The 20,594-nt window shown below is 40.1% G+C and overlaps 1 protein-coding gene across 5 annotated transcripts; it reads left to right on the forward strand.

The window, feature by feature from the left end:
• Positions 1–275: 275 nt before the first annotated feature.
• FAM98A (family with sequence similarity 98 member A) lies at positions 276–18,832 on the forward strand. Of its 5 annotated transcripts, XM_052805822.1 has the most exons (10): positions 332–380; positions 609–687; positions 2,761–2,927; positions 3,671–3,819; positions 5,408–5,542; positions 8,394–8,578; positions 10,979–11,059; positions 12,431–12,547; positions 15,230–15,397; positions 16,960–18,832. In XM_052805822.1, exons 5-10 carry the CDS (start codon positions 5,440–5,442, stop codon positions 17,710–17,712), a joined length of 1,407 nt encoding a protein of 468 aa, XP_052661782.1. In that variant the 5' UTR covers positions 332–380; positions 609–687; positions 2,761–2,927; positions 3,671–3,819; positions 5,408–5,439; the 3' UTR covers positions 17,713–18,832. The 5 variants fall into 5 exon arrangements, with proteins under 5 accessions (XP_052661780.1, XP_052661781.1, XP_052661778.1 ...); XM_052805818.1 differs by lacking the exon at positions 2,761–2,927 and having other exon boundaries at positions 288–380; XM_052805819.1 differs by lacking the exon at positions 2,761–2,927 and having other exon boundaries at positions 290–371.
• Positions 18,833–20,594: the final 1,762 nt, after the last annotated feature.

Raw genomic sequence — 20,594 nt, forward strand, 5'->3', positions numbered from 1 at the left:
CCCTCCGCCTGTTGCCGCGGCACCGCTCGCCACGGCACATTCCAGCGTGGGTTCCGCAGCGGGGAGGGGGTGGGTCCTTCTTCCGGAGCTGCCCGAGGTATCGCCTGAACAGAAACGTGGGATCCTTCCCTCATCCTGGGCTCCCTCCCCGCCGAAACACCTGGCGTCCGTCCTCGCACCCGCGTCTCCGTTTAGCAACGCTGCCTTGGCGCCACGGGTAGGCGGAGACCGCCGTGGAAGGAGGCCGCACCGATCAGGCGTTGCGGTGGGGCGGCCCGAGAGAAGCGGGGTGAGGGGTCAGGCCGGGGACTTGCTCTTCCCTCCCTCCCCGCCCTGACATGCCAACCCGGCAGTCGGCGGCGCAGCAGCGTGCGAGCAGCGTACGTGGGGCCGCGGGGGCGGGGGGGACGGGGAATGAGGAACGGGGACCGGGGACGGGCGTGCGCCGAGGTCTCCGCGCTTCCCCCGCTCTGCAAGGCGGGGGCGGGCTGCGACCGTTGAGCCCCCCCCCCCCCCCCCCCCGCGGGGCCGGGCCGAGCTGGGCTGGGCTGGGGGCGGGCGGCGGGGGACTGCGGGTACCGGGGGCGCTGAGTCCCGCTGTCGCGCAGGTTCGTCCCCCGTGCCCTGCTGCAGGATGGAGTTCGAGCTCCTGGAGAGCGACGTGCTGGAGTCGCTGGAGGATCTGGGGTAGGTGCCCCGGGGCCGGCGCTGGCGGGGGGGGAGAGGTTCTCGGCGGCCGTTGGCGGGGCCGTGGCGTCCTCGGGCGGCCGGTGCGGGCCGGGAGCAGGAGGGAGGCCCCGGTGTGTGTGTGTGCGGGGGGGGGGGGGGGGTCGGCGGCCCAGGGCAGAGCTGCGCCAGGGTCAGCCCCTGGAATGGTCCCTTTTCATCAGAGCCGAGGTGCCGCCCCCCCTTAGCGGGGCTGGCGGCGGTGCCGGTTGGGCTTGAGAAAAGCACCACGGCAGTTTTTTAGCTGTACGGCCTTGGCAAACATTTTACCTCTTTCTGCGTGCTGATCTCCTTGATTCTTGTGATGGGATCTCATCGGTAACCCCTCTGTTCAACAGAGTGGTCCCAGCTGAGGGTGGGGAAGGGGAAAAGGAAACCCTTTAAGAAGAGAAGTCAGAGAAGAAAACTTTCAGGCTTCATACTTAGTGAAAAATAATAGACAGCAAAAAAATTGTAACTGACATTTTTCCCTTTTTTTTTTTTTAACATAATATAGCACAGGAAGCTTTTGTTGTTTAAACCTGTTACTCTGCCAGAGCCTGTAAGGTTATATAAACATGAAAGGGAGAGCAAGGAGAATGTGCTCTACTGTAAGCTTGCCTGTCTGTAAACTGTTGAGAGCTCAGACAATAGGCAGTTACAATTTTACTGCTGCTGGTTCTATGTAGACAGCTGTATTTATTCACATTGGCCACATTCCCATAAATCACTTTGTGGCTAGAGTCATTATGCTCCAATAAAGATTATATTTCAAGGCTAAGATGGTTCCAAAGCTTGAAAAATAGGTTTCTGTTTTGGCAGGTGTTTCTCCAACTGAAATGCGAAAAGGTCTCTGCCATGATGCACATACCGTGATCGGCTTCTTTTTTCCGCCATATGTTTAAAAGGATATTAGTGGCTTGAAGGGATTGTGATTTGTGCTCCTGATCTGTGTAATTATAGACAGAAAGTGTTGCTGTCGATTGTTGACATAAATAAAGTGAACAATGAAAGCAGATTAAAAAATAAGTCATATCAGCCAAGACTGGCAACAGTGATTGAAAAGCAAATTTGGAGGGAGAAAGACACGGGGCTTCAACACTATTGGCAACAACTGGGAAAACTACTGCATGTGACTAAATGACTTCTGTTTCCTTGTGTCTGTAAAGACTGGGGTGTTTGAGGTTTTAATCTTTGGCAGTAGCTCCATGGTCCTTCACAGTTCAACTTATTTTTTCTAACCAGATACTGAAGGCATTTCTAATATATTACTTGATTATTTTTTTTAATAGCATTGCACATCAAAGGGTTGTTTCCTTTGGGATTTGTGCTCGAGGTGCTCAAATAGTGGCCTCTTGCCTTGTAAGTCTGTTGAACTATTGAAAAAGTAAACAAACAGGAGACCATAATGTTACCAAAAGAGTGTAGCTCTAGAACATGTGCCATTGGCAGGAATGGAAGGAAAAAGCTGCTTGCAGTCAGGAATCTGCAAGTTGGATTACGGGCCAGGTAGATGTGTAGCTGAAGTCATAATTATCAGAGATAACACAGTAAAGATGTCATATCTGTCAAAGAAAAATTCTAGAAAAGGGGCCTCTGATGTGACCAGTGACTTAAATCCAGATCCTGCCAAAGCAAAAGGCTTGTCATCGCTTCCTTTCTACTTTGATCTATAACTGGATGTTTCTATTCTGAGTCCCAGATGTTCCTATACATGTGTAGGTCTGAAACGTCTGTGGGGTGGGACATAGGCTTGCTCTAATTAGCCTGTTGGAATTGTCTAGCCTACTGTGGTAATGTAGTAGGGTTGTAATACATCAGATTACAGTTTCCCACCAGCTGCTAGTAGATTAACTCTGTGTGGCTAATTGAGCTGCTCTGTGAGGTAAAAGTTATTTTTGAGTGTGGCTTCTTCATTTTGGTTGGATGGAGTAACAGGCTGTTACAGTAAAGACCAAATCCTTTATACGTGATCTTAAGCACAAGAACAAAGTGTGGAGATTAACATATTAATTTGCTCTTTGAGAGTTTGTTTTTTTTTTTTTTACTTCTGAGGTTTGTCAAGAGTTGACTGGACTGACTGGGTTGCTGTGACATAGCGGGTGACTATACCTGGAAGTTCGAAAGAGGGAGTTCAGTTGATTATGCTCACTCTTGGATGTCTTTCTGTTTTGGGTGCAGTATATCAAAATAATACTGTGCATTTTTTCTTAAATACTCTGGTAAGCTCTGACTTTGTGCTTCTACCTGGTTAATAAGGCAGCCTTCTCCCTACTATTCCTCCTCCCCCTGACAGAGTATCAGTACACAGATGTCCTGAAAACTATGTCTTCTAAGACCTGATCTGTAGACTCATGCTTTCTTACACTAAGCCTGATCTTGGCTTGTTTACACAAAGAGCTAATTCTATTTATTTTTCTTGTGCCCACTTAAGAAGGTAATTTTTCAAGAGAGGATATTGTTTTGCAGATCACTTTTGTAACATTTGTATCGAAGGCTTTGTTTTGTGTGGCAACCTTTTGATACATGATAGGAAATGACAGAAAAGATGCACTAGTTCAGCAGTAATTATTCAATGTACTGTAAAGCAGTGCTCAAGAATGATACTTTAAAAATGCAGTTGCCCTAGATAGCTATATTGTAAGTAACATATTAAAGAGATAGAGGCAGAGAATTTGCCACTGCATGTGATAACATTCTCCAGGATGAAACCTTTGATGATGATATTTTGTGACACAGTCTCTTTGTCAGTAAGCTAATGTGCATGGAAATGCTGAGTTCACTCAGATGTTTTCAATGTGCTTTTTCTTACAGTTCAGTGCGGGAATCTTATCAGTTTAGATGTTCAGCATTGCAGATGTGATGAGCGTGTGTTTCTCAATATGCATACAGCATAAAGTAAATCTATCACAGGACATCAGTCATAGCAAATGTTAATAAACTGTGCTTTTGTTTTACTTGTCAGTTACAAAGGTCCATTGTTAAATGACGGAGCGCTGGCTCAGGCAGTCTCTCGTGGAGCCAGTTCCCCTGAATTCACCAAACTCTGTGCTTGGTTGGTATCTGAGTTACGGCTATTCTGTAAACTAGAGGAAAATGTGCAGGCAACTAACAGTAAGTAGCCATAACTCTAGCACAAACGTGCACTTAATGTATGTTCTTGCATGCCATAAAGATTTGGGCTGACAATTGCCAAATTTGTTGTACCAGGGAGCATTGTCTGCATGCTGTCAGATTTTGGATATTTTCCACCTGAAACTTGCCTACTGAACAGCCGGTAGAGATTGAAATAATAGTGAGGCTCAAACAGTATTTGTTCTGAAATTAGCTTTTTCTTTTAATTGTTCAGCCATAGAACTTTTTTTAAAGTTCTTGGATGGATTTAACGAAACATTAGTGGGTTTTTTTTTAATTAGATCATGAGAATACTTTTATTTCAATGATTCTGTTTGTAATTTTGATGTAAGAAATACCTACTGTTCAAGGAAACGTTCTCATGACTACAGTAACGATATTTTCTTTTTATTTTTGGTTACCTTAAGTCTGTGCTTACTATGTATTTTTCCCCCCTTTATGAAACACTCTATGAGAAAGAGCCTGAAAATGTTTGTTTGTTTATTGTTTTGGTGGAGGAAGCAAACCTTAGTTTTCAAAAAATGTTATTTTTGGTCAACTGGTCATGACATTCTACAGATTAAATTGGTATGATAACCTGTACTTCTGAATATCTAATGTATTAGCTCATAATGCCTTTATGAACTTAACTTTCAATCTACTCAATGGCCAAAGATCGCTGCATTTCACCTCAATATCTGTTCTTTTCCTCTTTCTCTCTGTTTTTGACATGTCCATCCTTTCTTATTTGAGCTTATTTGACTCCCTATCTCTGTAACAATACAGCATTTCACCTCTTCTAGCAGTATAAGGTTCCTACTATGTTTTGTGTAAAAATACAATCCAGAAGTACTCTAGCACCTATTTCAAATTCTTTAAACACAGTGATAGAAACATTTATCTGTAGTACCATCAAGCCCTACCTTCATTTTGTGGGACTTCAGTTTATAAATAACAGACATTTTGGGTTGAAGTCCCTTTTCAAATGAAGAAAAACTGTTACCTCTCATTAATCACTATTTTTTGCATAACTTGGCTTAACAAATTCAGATTAGTTTCACTAATTTCTTACACAAATATCAGTCTAAGCTTTGATTTACATGACCTGATTATTTTTAAAGAATATTGGTATGAAATAAGATCATTTGACAAATGTGAGCTTACAGGGAGAAGTGGTAAAAGCATGAGAGCTCATAAACCATATTATTCATGACTTTGTCAGAACTATCTAATACATTTGTAGTGGGAAAAGTTAGTTGATACTTAAAATACTCCTGTAAAATTTGTGATGTTTTTAATGTCACTTTTCATTGTAGAAGTTGCCAGTGGTGCTCTGTTGTAGCTGGGGAAAGCTGTCAGTGAAACATAATCTTACAATAATGAGGAATATCGTGGCTCCAAGTAGGTTGTGCTGTGTCTTTGAGAAACTCAAAGAACACATTTGGCTTCCATTAAAAGCAGGGTTTTAATGTTAAATAGCAACTGGAGCAAAGCATAATTTTTTTTTTTTAAATATCTAATTCATTCTACTCACAGCCAGAGATATATGTATTAGGTGTAAAGAAATTACTATTCTTTTCCTTCTAAGGTCCAAATGAAGCAGAAGAATTTCAGCTCGAAATGAGTGGGTTGCTGGCTGAAATGAACTGTCCATATGCATCATTAACATCAGGAGATGTGACAAAACGCCTTCATAATCAAAAGAACTGTCTCTTGCTGCTTAGTAAGTTAAAAGGGTGCTTGCAAGCAAATATGTTTTTGTGCAAGAATCATAGTATTGTTTCTTACACTTAATGATATACTGTTTTGTTTACCACAATGTATAAACAGTTACCTAAAATGATGAATTATTTTCCCCTGTAATTTATAGTGTCAGAATATTATACTTCTGGGTATAATAAACTTACCAGTCATTCTGTAGCCAGTATATGATGGAAAATATTCTGAGTGTTAACATTTTTCACACTCACTAGCAACAGGGCTGTCCTATTACTTCTCAGAAGGTATTCTGAAGAGGGAATAATTTGAAGACTTCTGCCAGGATTCAGCCACTGAACTTTGTTTAGAAGGGTTGTAAAAATGACAACTAACACCAGATGCATCATCATTTTGGAGCCCCCACCATGATGACTTGCATTTTCCTACACTCTGACAACAATTGGAATTGTTGTGAAGAAGAGAAAATGTTTTATCCCAACTCCTAGTTCTTTTGATCATCTCCCTGAGTAAATAGCTTCAGTGTTGCTTTCTGCTGATTGAAAATAAATTAGCAGTAGCAATGGTGATGTCTTCCCTTTACTTTTCCACCCAGCAGATCTCAATACCTAAATTGGTTTTATTCCTGCTTAGGAAATGTTAGAGGAGAAGAAATAGTACTTCAGTTTGGAAAAAGTGTGTAATGTTGATTCACATTTAAAAAAAAAATATTTTTACAAGTGTCGGAGTTAGAAATTGTAATACTAATTTTAATCTGATCTTAAATGCAACATAATGTTTTATTTGCTTCCTCAGTTGCTGCCAGTTCTTTAACTTTTCAAAACAGAAATTTATTTCTGCCCTCAGCTGCAATGTAAGAAATTAATTACAGAGTAGGTTCCAGTATTTCAACAGTAGGAGAAAGATGAGTAGTAAGAATTAATCTGAATTTGTTTTGATAGCATGTTCAAAAATGTCAGGTGAAGTGAGGTAATAATTGCCTTTAAAATATTTTGTAGCTCAAACAGTCTGCCCTTCAGCTTATTCTCTGTAAGCCAAGCCATTTAGTAAATTTGGCTTGTCTGTGACACACAGTTTACCCCAGAGGTCCTCTGTGATGTACGTTTTGGTAATACAAGGCCTCGTTCAGAAGCTGGCAGGAATACTGTGTTTACTGTCAAATATGGAATTGAAATAGATGCCAAACTCCTTTTTTGTGTACCATGATAGTTGCATAGCTTGCTTTACCTACATTAAACTAACTTATTAGGTATCCTGTTGTATGGGAACCATAAAACCAGATTTTTTTCAGAAGAAACAGAATAACCCTCTTTAATTGAATGCCAGGTTATTTTACATTTTAACAAAATGCAGCACAGTTTATGTCAATTGGAACATGTAACAGTATTGCTGTGAGAGGAAAGCACCAAATAAACATAAATAGTTAGATTGCCTTGGTGTTCAGCATCACTAGAATACAATATTAAGTACTGGCATCTGCAAAAATAAAAAGTACAAGAGTTTCAGGTTGGTTCAGAAAAGGTCTGCAAAAAAGAATCACTATCTGGAGAACATCTATGTCTTCCAGTGATACACTTAAAAATTTCAGTCTTTGTCAGAAGAGGTTGAAGGTAGCTTGAATGTAATCTCTGAATTCTTGAAACAAAATTCTGCTGCTAGTTTCTTTTTCAGGAGGTCCTAATGGGTTGTAAATAATTGAAAGTTGAATATAAGAAAAATCTATATAAAGTACCATTGAAAGAACTTACAAAGGATTCTTCACTGCTTTGCATATTAAGAATGTTATAATTCATAAGGTGTTCTTTGTCTTTAGCAGAAGACATTCTAGAGATCTAGAAGAAATTCTAGAGATCATTAAAATGCTTTGTTCTTTTCTTAATCTTTTGATCTGTCCCAATTTCATAGGTGGTAAGCTGCTTTTGTATAGCCATGGGTTTATAGCCCTGCTCACAAGTCTGTCTTTATCAGTGCAGTATCTATTTTTCAATCTTTATTTTTAGAAATAATTATTTACATTACTGTTATGGTCACACAGTATGATTCATGATAAAAGTATTGTTAAACCTGTGCATTTCTTTCAGTTCAAACCTTGAAGTTGTGACTATCACAAGCAAAGGCTGTGTGCTAAATTTATATCACTGTAACCAGCACCTAATGATGAAATTTTGGCTGTATACCATGTTCAGAAATTGTCATTTTAATATTTTTTGTTTGTTTGATAAAGGAGTTGTAAAGTGGTGGTAGGCTCTTGCAGTTCTGATATTGAAGAGCACTGCAGGCATTCTAGCTTTTATTTCATCAGTTACTGCCTTCCTTTCTGGAATTATTATAAACCTGAATTCTCAATAGTACTTTTAAAAGTGGGGTTTTTTTTCCAGTCTGCATCTTGCCTGGGGAAGTAGAGGAGATTCATCCAACATTTCACTTCTCTCTACTCATTTCCTTGCTTTGTTTCCTAGAGCCTCGAGTGCTTGCTTGTCTAGCTTAAAGTGCATATCCAAGTCTCTCATCCTGCTTATTTCCATGTTCCTAGTCTCCTGTCTTTGCTGGGCGAAGCCTGAAGGAAAAGAGCTGTGCTCTGTTGAACTTTGTGATTAATACCGATCGGAATCATAGGGATTTTTTCCAGGCTTTAATTGGTTGTATTAAACCTTTCCCCTGTTTGTTGCGTTTCTAGCGTTGAGCTCAGTGCTTGTTAGAAATATGAGTGTTCTGTGGATACCAAAATTATAGCCCTAACTCTTTCTAAAACAGTCCATTTGCACATTCGTTGGTTGTAAGCGCTTGAGTTCTCACTGGTTCTAAAATAATTTTAACTCGGCTATATCTGATGCTGAAATCTAATTTTTCTTACCCAGCATACCTCATCTCAGAACTGGAAGCTGCCAGAATGCTGTGTGTGAATGCCCCTCCTAAAAAAGCACAGGAAGGAGGTGGCAGTGAAGTCTTTCAGGAGCTAAAAGGCATATGTATTGCTTTAGGCATGTCCAAGCCTCCAGCCAACATAACGATGTTCCAGTTCTTCAGTGGAATTGAAAAAAAAGTAAGATCCAAAGGGACAAAACTAGAATATTTATGATGTTACTGTTTTGATGGAAAATAGTTCTGCTACCAGGGAGATCTTTACCTCTTGTGAAACTCCAGTGTTTGAATTGTGAAGGAGAGTTAACGTGCTTTACTGAGTATGCCAAGAGTCAGGATTCCGAAAATGAATTTAAAGGCTTTTTCCATGCCAAGGCACGAGGTCAGGGACTACTGCTATCATTGCCTTACGGGGTGAGGTATTTCTTACTCTGCTGTAGGTTTTAATGTCATCACCTGTTGCAGAAGACATGGAAACTGCTGAGCTTAAGCCTCAGGAAGAACTTTAAGGAGAAGCATATTCCAAGAAATACACCTAAACAAATTTTTACAGGAACCTACTGTTTTAAAAATGTTTAGGTTAAAAGCTGTTGTAACGAAAGTCAAGTTTACACCTTTTCCCTAAGGCTTCATTGGTTCTGTTTATTTTTGGTCCTTTATGTGTATGTGTTCTCCAGGTTGTTGTGGGGTTTTTTAAAAGAAATTTACTTCTGTTTGAGTAATTTTTATAAAACAGAAAATTGAAGTGTAATGGACTGTCCAGTGCACAGACCAAAGGTGGAGGACAGAAAGTTTTTAAGTTAAGTAACTTAACTTGCAGAATAAGGGAGAGAGAAGAGAACCTTTGTGGACTTTAAAGAACAGATATGATTACAAAGCTCCCCAAAATATTTCAGAGAGGTTTTTTGACTAACCTTTTAGTTGCATTGTACTTAAATAAATCCAAGCAACTGAAAATAGTGCTTCATTTCTTTGCAAGAAATCAGTTTGGATTGACTTGTTTAAGAAGAGGAGGATGGTTTTCCAGCAGAAGTCCAACGTGTAGAATGGAAGCAGTTTGTTTTCTGATTTTGGCATTGTCATGGGCATTAAATAGTTAGATAAGAAAACTGTGCTTCCATTTTCTAGAAAAGGTAGAAAATATTCATAACAATGAACAATGCTAGCAAGCTTTGCTGGTGAAAGAGACTCTATAAAAATACAGACTACAAAGTAGATCAAAATCTTTTTAATCTGGGAATTCTGTTATGCTTTACTAATTGACTTTTCTTTTACACTGTCTTGCTTTAAAGTTGAATTTGCGTACACCTTGCAAAATCGTTAAGGTTAAATTACCGTTACCTCATTGATTTATATCCATAGGTGGTTATACTAAAAAAAAACCTGAACAGTCCTTATAGCTTAATAAAATACATCAGGAATTTCTAACCTACAGGGTTTTTTAGAAACCATATATAGCTGTGATGCTTACAGTCTGAACACTTCAGATGTTGGTAGTATTTGAGAAGGAAAAAGTAAATCTGACTAATAACTGAAAAACTTACTTTACTTTGCAAATGAAAATACATCACAAAGTTGAGCAAAATGTGAAAACTTAAATAACATAGAGTGAAAATTTTACTCGACTGTAAGATGATAGTTATAACAACAAATCACCCTGAAGTTTCCTTGTTTTTAAAAAGTGAGTCTTAGAATGGCGATATTCTCATCTAGCATGTGAAAATCAAGCTACCTTTTTTCTTTACATATACATAATACAGTTTGGAGTAGGATCTTTGTGTAATTGACTCTCTCTGTTAATGATCCACCACATTAAAAAAAAGAAACCGCTGATATTTGAATGAACTGCTACCTCTGCTACTCTGAAAGCACTTGGTTTTAAAATCTTCAAGTTAAACAAATTGGGCTCAGCACCTTTGGAAAACCAAGTCACTGAATGTGTTAAATCAATTGCTGGAATGAACAGGCAAGGAAGTTGAAAAATGTGGTTTGCAGCAGTGGAAAAGTGAAGTTTCATAACTCCAACCTGCTTTGATCCAAGTTTTTGTCACTGCTACTCCATTTCTTCCCCCTGAAGTCCTCAGAAATTTTGAGATGGGAAAGATAACCTAAGTTGTGCCCAAACTTTTAGAATGCAAGTTAAATTTAAATTTTCATATTGAAGATTTTCTCCTTTTGATTGTAAAGAAGGGGTCCTTCTTTAGATCATGTTACATTTCACATAGTCTTAATACCTTTTTGATACAAGTGCGGGTTTTTTTCCGAACTAAAGAGATGATGTGTAGAATAATACTGCTGTCTTCAAGGGGAGCTGTACCTCATGGAATCTATTTTAACTGTAGATCTACTCTATAGTCCCTTCTCTTAAATTTTAAATAAGTATAGCTGAGACTACCAGAAATATAAAAATAGTTGCCTTCCAAAAGAAGTGTGCTTGGTTCTCTGTCCCAGAGAAAACAACTTGATATTGGAGGTTGCTCTGTCAAGCCTATGACCATCCAAGAGTCCTCTTCTGTAATTTGAATCTTGAAAAGCTTATTTTTTTTAGCCAATGCTTATATTTTTATATGTCTCCTAACAGCTGAAGGAAACCCTAGCAAAGGTTCCACCTAATCATGTTGGAAAACCTTTATTGAAGAAACAACTGGGACCAGCTCACTGGGTAAGTAGTTGCAGGTGTTAGAGCCCATTTCCCTTTTTCAGGTATATAAAGTATTGATCTTGATTCTGTGTGTAATGTTGCAAAATGATTTTTCTCATCTTTCTGAAGATAAGACAATTTCTTGCAGTATTTTACATATATGTTGGTACAATAAGTGTTCAGCAACTGATAAGATCTTAGGTTCATTAATCTATATGTCCAGATGCAGGCAAAAGTTTTCCAAAATAAAGGAGATTTACGGTGGTGGTGCTGACCTGCATGCTTGTGCAGTAGCTTAAGCCTTCCTCTCCTGCTCCTTGCCAGCACTGTCTGTGTGACCTAGCCTTGCTGAGATGGTGTCACATCCCCTCCTGTGGCTTCTTTCCAGCTAACCTGTGGGTCTTCCCATCGTTTCCTCCTCTCTTTCTGTCCTGCTGGAGTAGCCTGCTTCCTTCATAGTCTCTTCTCCAAGAAGCAGTGAGTGTGCAGGTGGAAGCTGGGAGAGGCTGTACACCCAGGTGGCAGAGGCACAATCATCTCCAGCTGGGTTTTGTCACCTGCTGTTCTAGAATGATGGTGCCTGGGTTAGATACTGCTGCTGCACCAGCACAAAGCTATGGCTACTGCTGTGAGACTGCGAGTGCCTCTTGTGTCTCTTGCTTAAGGTTGAAGCTCTTCTACTCCCAACAGTCTGCTTCCTTCAGTGCTTGTATTGTTGAGGCTGAAAGTGGGCCCCACAGCCCCCCTCCAGCCAGGCTTCAGTCAATACGTAAATAATTTCCTTAATGGTGCATATCTCAACTGTTGCTCTGACTAGACCACTGTCTGCTACCAGGTGCGTTTCTAGTGATGGCTTTTTCCAGTAGGGCACTGTGTTGTCTTGTCTGTATGCAGATTGTGCTTTAATCAAGATCCTCTTACAGTAGTTTACTTACTTTTAGTCCTCTATCTTTGCTTTATCTTTGTCCTTAAGCTTACTGCTTTTAAAGAAGGCAAGGATACCCTGGTCCCTAGGACTTAACATATGTCCTTGCATCTCCTTCAGCTTGTTGCATGTAGTATTTTCTCACTTTTGCTTCTCTGTCCTGGTGAGTGTTGAGAAATGCCTCCGCAGTGCGTGCAGTTTTTATGTCCCTTCTGAAGAACAGGCAGCTGTGCTGTTAGAAATAGTAGAAGGCTGAACGTGAGGATAACAGAGCCTTTGAAGCCTTCAGGAAAATAGTGTCAGCAAGCGTTGCTTGCTGTGAGCCCATTTGACAGGGTAGATAATTGCAGACTTAAGCCCTGCTTAATATCTCTGTGTCTTATTCTCTTCCATCCACATAGTTTTTATCTTAAGTAGAAACATTTTATCTATAATCTATATGTTATGTTTGCAAATTTTTGTTTCAGGAAAAAATTGAAGCAATTAATCAAGCCATAGTCAACGAATACGAAGTCCGAAGAAAACTGTTAGTCAAACGTTTGGATGTAACTGTGCAGTCCTTTGGCTGGTCAGATAGAGCTAAGGTACAACCAACTTGCTGTGAAGTTCTAGTTGATGGTAACGCTTTATAATAAGTATCTCTGGAAAACTGCTTCATTGTTTCATCCTTCATGAGTAAGAAATAACCACAGAAGTTGTCTGGTTTTGGTTTGAGTTTCTGAAGAAGTTTATGACAATGTAAGATGACTAAAAAAATTTTACTGAAAACTGATTTGTTGGATTTTAAAACAGTCTCTAAAATGAGAAGATACACTGTGTGTAACTATACACCAAAGCCAAAACATACAGTTAAATAGGCCACTGCATTCAGAGTACCATAATGTGAATCATTAAATGCTGTGTCTGTGTGATGGTAGAAACGCATCTTCCTGTTGACCATCCCTTAACTTACTTTGTGCTGTCCACAGTGATCAGATTTCCTTAACTCAAAGTGTGTCTGCAAGCACAACTCCACAGATGCACATGAGAAAAGCTGCTAAGGCACTACTTGTTCTTACCTCATAGACAGGGTAATATTTTATGTGCTTCTTTTGTCTTTGAACTGTGCAAATGGCTGTGACATGACGTCTGTTCTCTCTGAGTATGTGATACATATTCTACTTTTAAAAATAATTACATGGTTTCCCTATTTCCGATATTTCATAGTGAAAAAGGAATGACAAGATTTAAAAAAATAGTACATAGAATTTATTTTCTAGGACTAAACCAGATCTGTTAACATGCTGTTAATTATGCTGCTGGTAGTGTTTGAGACTGAGTTATTAGTGATAAACTGTGACACATGAATCATCAAGTGTTTTTTTCTTGATAAATGATTTATTAAAAAAGCAACTGTATTTTAATAATAAACTGTGACCTCTCCCATTTTCTCTTTCATCACCTGAGCAGGACTTCTACTGGTGTACTATCTCTTAAACCTTGTATTCTTCAGGTTTTTTAGTAGATGGTTGAAGAACTATCTGATTGATTGAATATTTTAACAGTGAATTAAAACAGGCAAAAGTATAGATTAGGTTATAAACCAGGGACTTCTAATTGTGTTATAGCTTTGGCATCCAAATCTATGTTTGTTTGGTTTTTTTCCTGGGAGAATTCTCAGATGTTTTTGAACTTGACTAGCTACATGAAATTCTTTCACAAAACCCACACATTGTATATATTTGTTTATGTCTATTGAAATGCAAATTAAATTTTTTAGGACCATAACAATACAAAATTGGAGAATGTGGCTATAGTATTCCATGCATGCAATACAGTTTGTTTTAACAGTAACTTTTAGCAGTGCTTTAATACATGATGCTAATTTTTTTTTTTTTAATTTGAAAAGTAACAGAATACAGTAGTATAACTAAATAGTTACTTCTCCAGATAGTAGCAACACCAGTAAAAACTTTATAGTCTTTTATCAGGGTTTTTTTAAGTTCAAAAATGTCAAGTTTCACCTAAAAGAATAATATCATAGCACCAAAATACTGTGCTCAGAGCTCAGTCAAACTTGCCAGGGAAAAACATACTACTGCTCTGGTGAATACTGTTGCTTCTCTTGTCTTTAGCCAGCATCAGGTTAATGATGTGCATGTTTTCCTTAATTCTGAATAAACTCTGTTCAACTTGTAATATAAAAGCAGAAGCTTTTGGTTCTAGAAATTAATCACTGAGTCATTTTGAAATACATACTCTCAATTTTTCCCAGTTCCAGTTTTCTGCCTTTAGATGGAAAATAGGATTTTAAAATTTGCTCCTAAGTTCTTGCCCGTTCAAGAGATTTGTTGGAAAACCTGGTTTGCCTGTCACCACTGCTGTCATCTGGGGTCCAGACAAAAAGCAGCCCTTTTGTCTGTGTGCAGATTGCAATCTGGTTTATCCCAACTGCATGACACATTATACTCTGCTGATAACTGAAGATAGATGTAACTCGTGTATTACTCATGGCTGGTAGCACAGATTTCTGTTGTGTCTGTCAGTTGGAAAACTGCTGTCATACTTTTGAGGTGTTCATAGAAACTGATATGGTTAATGCCAAAAGGCAGTAGAGGAAGAGAAAGTGCCTACAAGGCAAAGTTGACTTGTAGGATCTCATTTCTAGCTTGGGCACTACATATGTGAGGCAAAGGACTGAATTAGAACAAGCACTTGAGAGCTTTAGTTCTGCCAGTACCTCTTGATGGTTTGCCTTTGTGAAGAAGCTGACTGGAATGAAGAGTGTGAAAGAGTTAACACAGCCTTTTTCTGCTGATACAGTGCTGGAGACGGGGTGATGCTAGTCTAACTGGAATGGGTGTGGGTCAGTGCAGGCACAGAAGGAGGTCTGGAGGCTGGACACAGACATGTTTCACTTTCAGTATCTTTTAGACATTAGCAGTAATTCATATAACTACGACACAATTCTGTTCTGTGTTTGGCTGCCTGAAAGTAATATGGTCTGCATGTATATATTGTTAATCTTAAAATTGTCAGATCAGTGTCTTGACAGTTCAGTCAGAATAGTGTTTCCTATATTACTTCAGAAATTTAATTTGACAAATGCTAGCTTCGTTGCAGTGATTCTTAGTTACAAAGTGGTTCTCACTGTTTTTTATATTAATTTTTGCTCTATTTGCAGTAGTGTCTTGTTCTTCAATGTTGATTTGATTCTTTTGGTGAGGTGTCCCATTGCTTTCCTATTACTTTAGCTGATGGGGTTTTGTTTTTCTCCTCTCCAACAGAGTCAAACAGAAAAACTGGCTAAAGTCTACCAGCCAAAACGTGCCCTCTTATCTGCTAAGTGCACTATTTCCATTGCAAATCTCTTGGCAGCTCGACAGGATCTGTCAAAGATTATGAGAACAAGCAGTGGGTCCATCCGAGAGAAGACTGCATGTGCCATTAATAAGGTACCTTTGGTGACAAATGGCTTGTTCTGTTATGAATATTTAAGTAATTTGAATGTAATAATAAATCCTACTTTTTTTAGGATTGTAAGTGGAATTTGGAAATAAAGGTTAAGAAATTTGGTGTTTACAGATTATGCATTGGTGCATTATGGTAACTGCAATTTCACCTGTTTAAGTTCAGAGTGCCCTTTCTTAGGGACAGTAAAAAAATGCTGAAATATCTTGATTACTTTCAGCGGGAGTAAGCCTGCTCTGTCTTATCAGAATTACTGATGTCATTACACTGCTGCTACCAAATTCTGTCACTGTGTCTAAAATAACACCTACATTGTAACTGTGTTTCTGATCTATGTAAATAGAATGTACTAAGATCACAAAGCAAGGCTCTTGCAGGTTAGATTCCCCTGTGTACACAAATAAGAGATTATAGTCAAGTGTGTAGTTTTAGTAATGACATAGTAGGAGTATGATTTAGAATATGATTTAGACTAAGCAATTTACTTTGTTTCAAAAATTATGATTTTACCGGAGTAATAGGCTCACAAAGGTACATGTGGTGAACTTGAAGCTCAGTAGCTATGTACAGCAGTGTACTTGGTACTTTAAAACTTGTGGGTGTACATGCATGCCTTTCTGCCTTCTGGGTACCAACTGTATTTCAGGTAAAATTCTAAGTAATTTAGGATAGAATGGTGGTGTGCTGATTTGACCACACCCTCTCCACCCCAAATAATTTTTGCACCTTTTTAGTGTAGTTGGAGTGTGGAATGTAAGAAATTATGTGGGAAGACAGGTGTGACTGTACCATCAGACTGTATGTATGTTTTACTAGGAATGCAATACTGCCCTGCTGCTGATCCATATTCTGTTAACTTAATCTCCCATTATCAATATTAAATGTTTTCCAAGACAGTAACATAAAGTAACAAAGTAACCTGCTTGCATTGAAGTTTTTCTGTTATATCATTTTAAAACTTGAAGCAATGCAAATGTCCTGTCACATTTTTAAGTCTTGCTAAATTCTTAAAGTCACAGCATCCTTAGACAGCTAGACCTCTACAGTCTTGCTCAACTCTGATCAGCGCTGTCTGACACCTACCTGTTTGTTGGTGTGTAAGTTTTTGTGTGTCCCTACTGAAAAATAAAAATCTTTGCACTTTGTTTACCAAGCCAATGGCTTCTACAGCAATTCAGAGCGCTAGTTAGGAGAGAGACTGTGTTGCACTGTACTTGTGGTTGTTTGAGATTAGCAGTCTGCACTAGTAAACAGTTTAGTGAAAGACTGTATTGATGCTGCCTCTACTGGTGTGCCTGCTGAAAGACAGAAAACCCAGGTCTCCTGACTTGTTTTGTTAGGAGTGCTTGGAGTACTAGAAAATCCCTGTTTAATTTTTATTAATTGGAGACAAAGGTCTGTCACATTCAAACAGACAAAAGTTTGCCTTGATGAAATCCTCTGGATGTAGGAACCCTTGAGCAGCTGTTTGTGGTGTGTATCAGTAAATGTGACTCTTCTGTGAGGTGTTACAACTCCTACGGCAGTTCTCCCTTTCCCTTTGCAGGTGCTAATGGGCAGAGTGCCTGACAGAGGAGGAAGGCCCAATGAAATTGAACCGCCACCTCCTGAGATGCCACCGTGGCAGAAAAGACCAGAGGCTGGTCCGCAACAAGGCAGTGGCAGAGGAGGAAGAGGTGGCTATGAATCCTCATATGGAGGGCGAGGAGGTTATGACCATGGGGGTCATGACCGAGGAGGAAGAGGAGGCTATGACTCATCATATGGAGGGCGAGGAGGTCATGAACAAGGAAGCCATGATCGGGGAGGACGAGGAGGACGTGGTGGTTATGATCATGGTGGTAGAGGAGGCGGAAGAGGAAACAAGCTTCAAGGAGGTTGGACAGATGGTGGAGGTGGTGGCTACCAGGATGGCAGCTACAGGGAGAACAACTACAGAGATGCAGGTTTTCAAACGGGTGGCTACCACGGTGGTGGTGGTGGCTACCAAGGAGGAGGCTATGGTGGCTACCAGTCGTCTTCATATTCAGGAGGTGGCTACCAAGGGGGTGGTGGCAGCGGCTACCAGCAAGACAACAGATATCAAGATGGTGGGTCCCACAGTGACCGAGGGGGTGGGCGTGGAGGAGGGAGGGGTGGCCGTGGCGGGAGGGGTAGCCGTGGAGGTCAAGGAGGAGGCTGGGGGGGCAGAGGTGGACAGAATTTTAATCAAGGGGGGCAGTTTGAGCAGCACTTCCAGCATGGAGGTTATCAGTATAATCAATCTGGCTTTGGACAAGGAAGACACTTCACGAGCTGAGGTTGCTAAAAGCTTTTGCTTCATCAGAGCTCATGTAATAGAAACCTGGTTTCAGAGGCCTGGCTTAATTGCTGCTTGAATTAGTACAGGTTTGTATGTGGCAGGTGGAATCTCTTTGGGTTGGATGTTTGTGTTGAGCAAAGTACAACTTTCTGTATGCTTTTCCTCTGCACCCCACCCCCAACCTGTCTGAATTAAATATATCATCACTGCACCCTAAACATCAACTAATAGATGTTTGATCCAGATGTTGGACTGGTTCCCTCTGCTCAAAACACTTTTGTTCTGAAAGTACCTGCTGTCTTTGCCTTCCACTTTGATTTAGAGAAATATCAAGACCTGTCTGTCAAATTTGTCTATTATAATACACAATAGAACTTCTGCATTTTCCCCCCTAATCATTGTTCAATTACATGTTCTAAAACAACTTCTGAGTATTGCTTTTTGGCTTGCTGGCCTCTCATTTTAGTCATGAAGATGTACACACATGTGTGTGCATGCACAGTGCACTCCCTCTGACAAACAGGTTTTTTGTCTATTACATGAGCTCTACTGTGGATGCCGTGTTCAGTAGCCTTATCTCCCGCTAAACAAAGTTTTTGCACCTGCTCAACTCTGAAGACTGACCGCTGCCAAAATCTGCAAAGATCATTTAAAACTAAGCTAAATTGTGAACCGATAGTGTGTGTAGGCCTGTAGTTAGGTGTAGCAATTCAAACTGACCTGCCTCCATCCAAAACAAGTTGCTCCTCCTCCAGACCTAATTTTTACTTGAAATCAGCTAGAAGAAATGACAAACAGAAATTTATTTTATTTGCAAGTTAATACCACTGGCTCAGCAAATCTAGGGCAATTTGTTTTGGGGGTTGTCTTTTTAAAGAAATGCACTACGGCCTGGGAAGGTTAGTTCCTGCCTGGAGGAAGCCCTTTTATTATTGCTGCAGAAAACAAAGCCTGGCTGAGTTTGATGTTCTAATGTTTTTGTTTTTTTCTTTACTGAAAGCCACATAATGCTTCTTGCTGGGTTTTTTGTGTACATAAACATTGTCAAGCTGTGAAAGAAAATGGCTGAAGGTGTGCTGTTGTATAAAAGGTGAGCAATAAAAGTATCTGTATGTTCCCCTTGCTTTGGTTTCTTTTCCTTCTTGGTAATAAAAAGCAGTTGCTATAGTAGCTGGGAATTCATGGGGATTTCTGCCTGCTTCATTTATTTTACATTTTAATCTATTTTAGATGTAGTTGTCCCAGCTGTACTGTGCATTCTGCCCCCTGACAAGCTGTCAGAAGAGAAGTGGATGGGAAGAATTGATCTTCAATTGCTCTGAGTTTTGTTCTATTCCTCCCTCGGAACTGGTGTAGCAGCATGTAGTACTCTGTGGGGGGGTTGCTGTGTGAAGTTACTCTTAGGCTGTGTGAGCGCCCATCTCCCAGGTTATGCTCCTGCATGCCATGTGAATGTGGTATGCTGCTTCTGGGAACTCTTCTGATGCTCTCCAGCCTTGTGGAAAACGTAGGTTCCTGCTACTGTGCTTGGATCGCTGTAGCAGAGGCTATGCTGATGGCAGTGTCTCTGGCTACCTGAAATGCTGTTGGGGCTGAATCCAGGTTGATGCAAGCAGGAGGAGTTCCGTGGATTACAGAAATAACATGAGCATTTAAGAGAATCTGTGTAACGCTGGTGTTGCTGTAATTCAAGCTAATCATGTAAAGAAGCTGATAAACATTGTTTAGAACTGATTTCCCTGTATTTCATTCCGTGATCAACCTGAAAATCTCCTGTTTAATTTATTGCGGCCACTAGGTGCTGCTAGTGATTCATAGGTTGGACGTGAAGGTCTCTGTGAAAGGCACTTGGGAATCTGACTTAATGTCTCTTTTTTAATGTTTCAAACAAATTTAACAAGGCTGACGAGGGAAAAGTTTCCTATATTGAATCTAGGTCTTTGAGGATCACCGATATAGATCTATCTCGGCATAATACAGTTCAAATTATGTGTAAAAATGAATGTTGCTGCTTCACAAAGGTGTTGATGGTTTCTTGCAGCGGGATGCTCCGGAGAAGGTGTCTCCCTTGTGAGAGAGTAATACCTTGTGAGCATTAGCTGGTGACTAGCTGCGTTCACAGAAAAATAATTAGTGGGTTTTTTTAAGAATTAAGATTCCTACAACTGGGTCAGTCCTGTACTGGTAAAGATAGAGAGATTGACAGAGTTAAAGAGCCTTTTTGCTGGGAATGTAATGTCTTCCAAGTTGAAGCTTCTGCTTTTCTTCACGCTCCTCCTCACTGTAGAGAGGCATGTGTTTTCTGTCAGTGCATTAGGGTGCTGCAAACTTGTTCCTAGCAAGAGGGAACCCAGGCGGCTCTTCAGATAGCCTCTGGTTGAGTTGCATCAGCACCTTCAGAGACTTCTTTCTGTGCTAGAGCTGCCAGTTTCTCTGCAAGGCTGTGACTGTTGCTGCAGTGGATGGTCTCACTTTTGCACACTGTGATGTGGTGAAATGATGCTGCAGTGGGATAGGAGCACAGAGCTTCCCCTTCCCCCTTATTCCAGATAGCTTTTTCTCCTCAAAATATGTTGCTTCTCCTCCTCCCTCTTCCAGGACTTAGGGTAAGCTGAGTCCCACTTCATTGCTGTTTGAGGGGGAAAGTAAAAAAAAAAAAAAAAATTAAAAAGAATTCAGAAGATGGCAAAACAAGAGGCTTTACTCTTCCAACAGGAAAGAAAACACTTTGCTTCTGCCAGCTGTTGTTGTTTTTCCTTACTCTATTGTTTCCTCCTAGTGTGCTATGACTTCTTTGTTCTCCAGAGAAAACAAGCTTTGTATATGTGAAGAGAGCAGCTTTGATTAATGAAAGCAAACAGCCACTGCTTTGTTATTTT

This window comes from Harpia harpyja, chromosome 13 (assembly GCF_026419915.1).
Source record: "Harpia harpyja isolate bHarHar1 chromosome 13, bHarHar1 primary haplotype, whole genome shotgun sequence".
In the NCBI taxonomy this organism is placed as follows: domain Eukaryota; kingdom Metazoa; phylum Chordata; class Aves; order Accipitriformes; family Accipitridae; genus Harpia; species Harpia harpyja.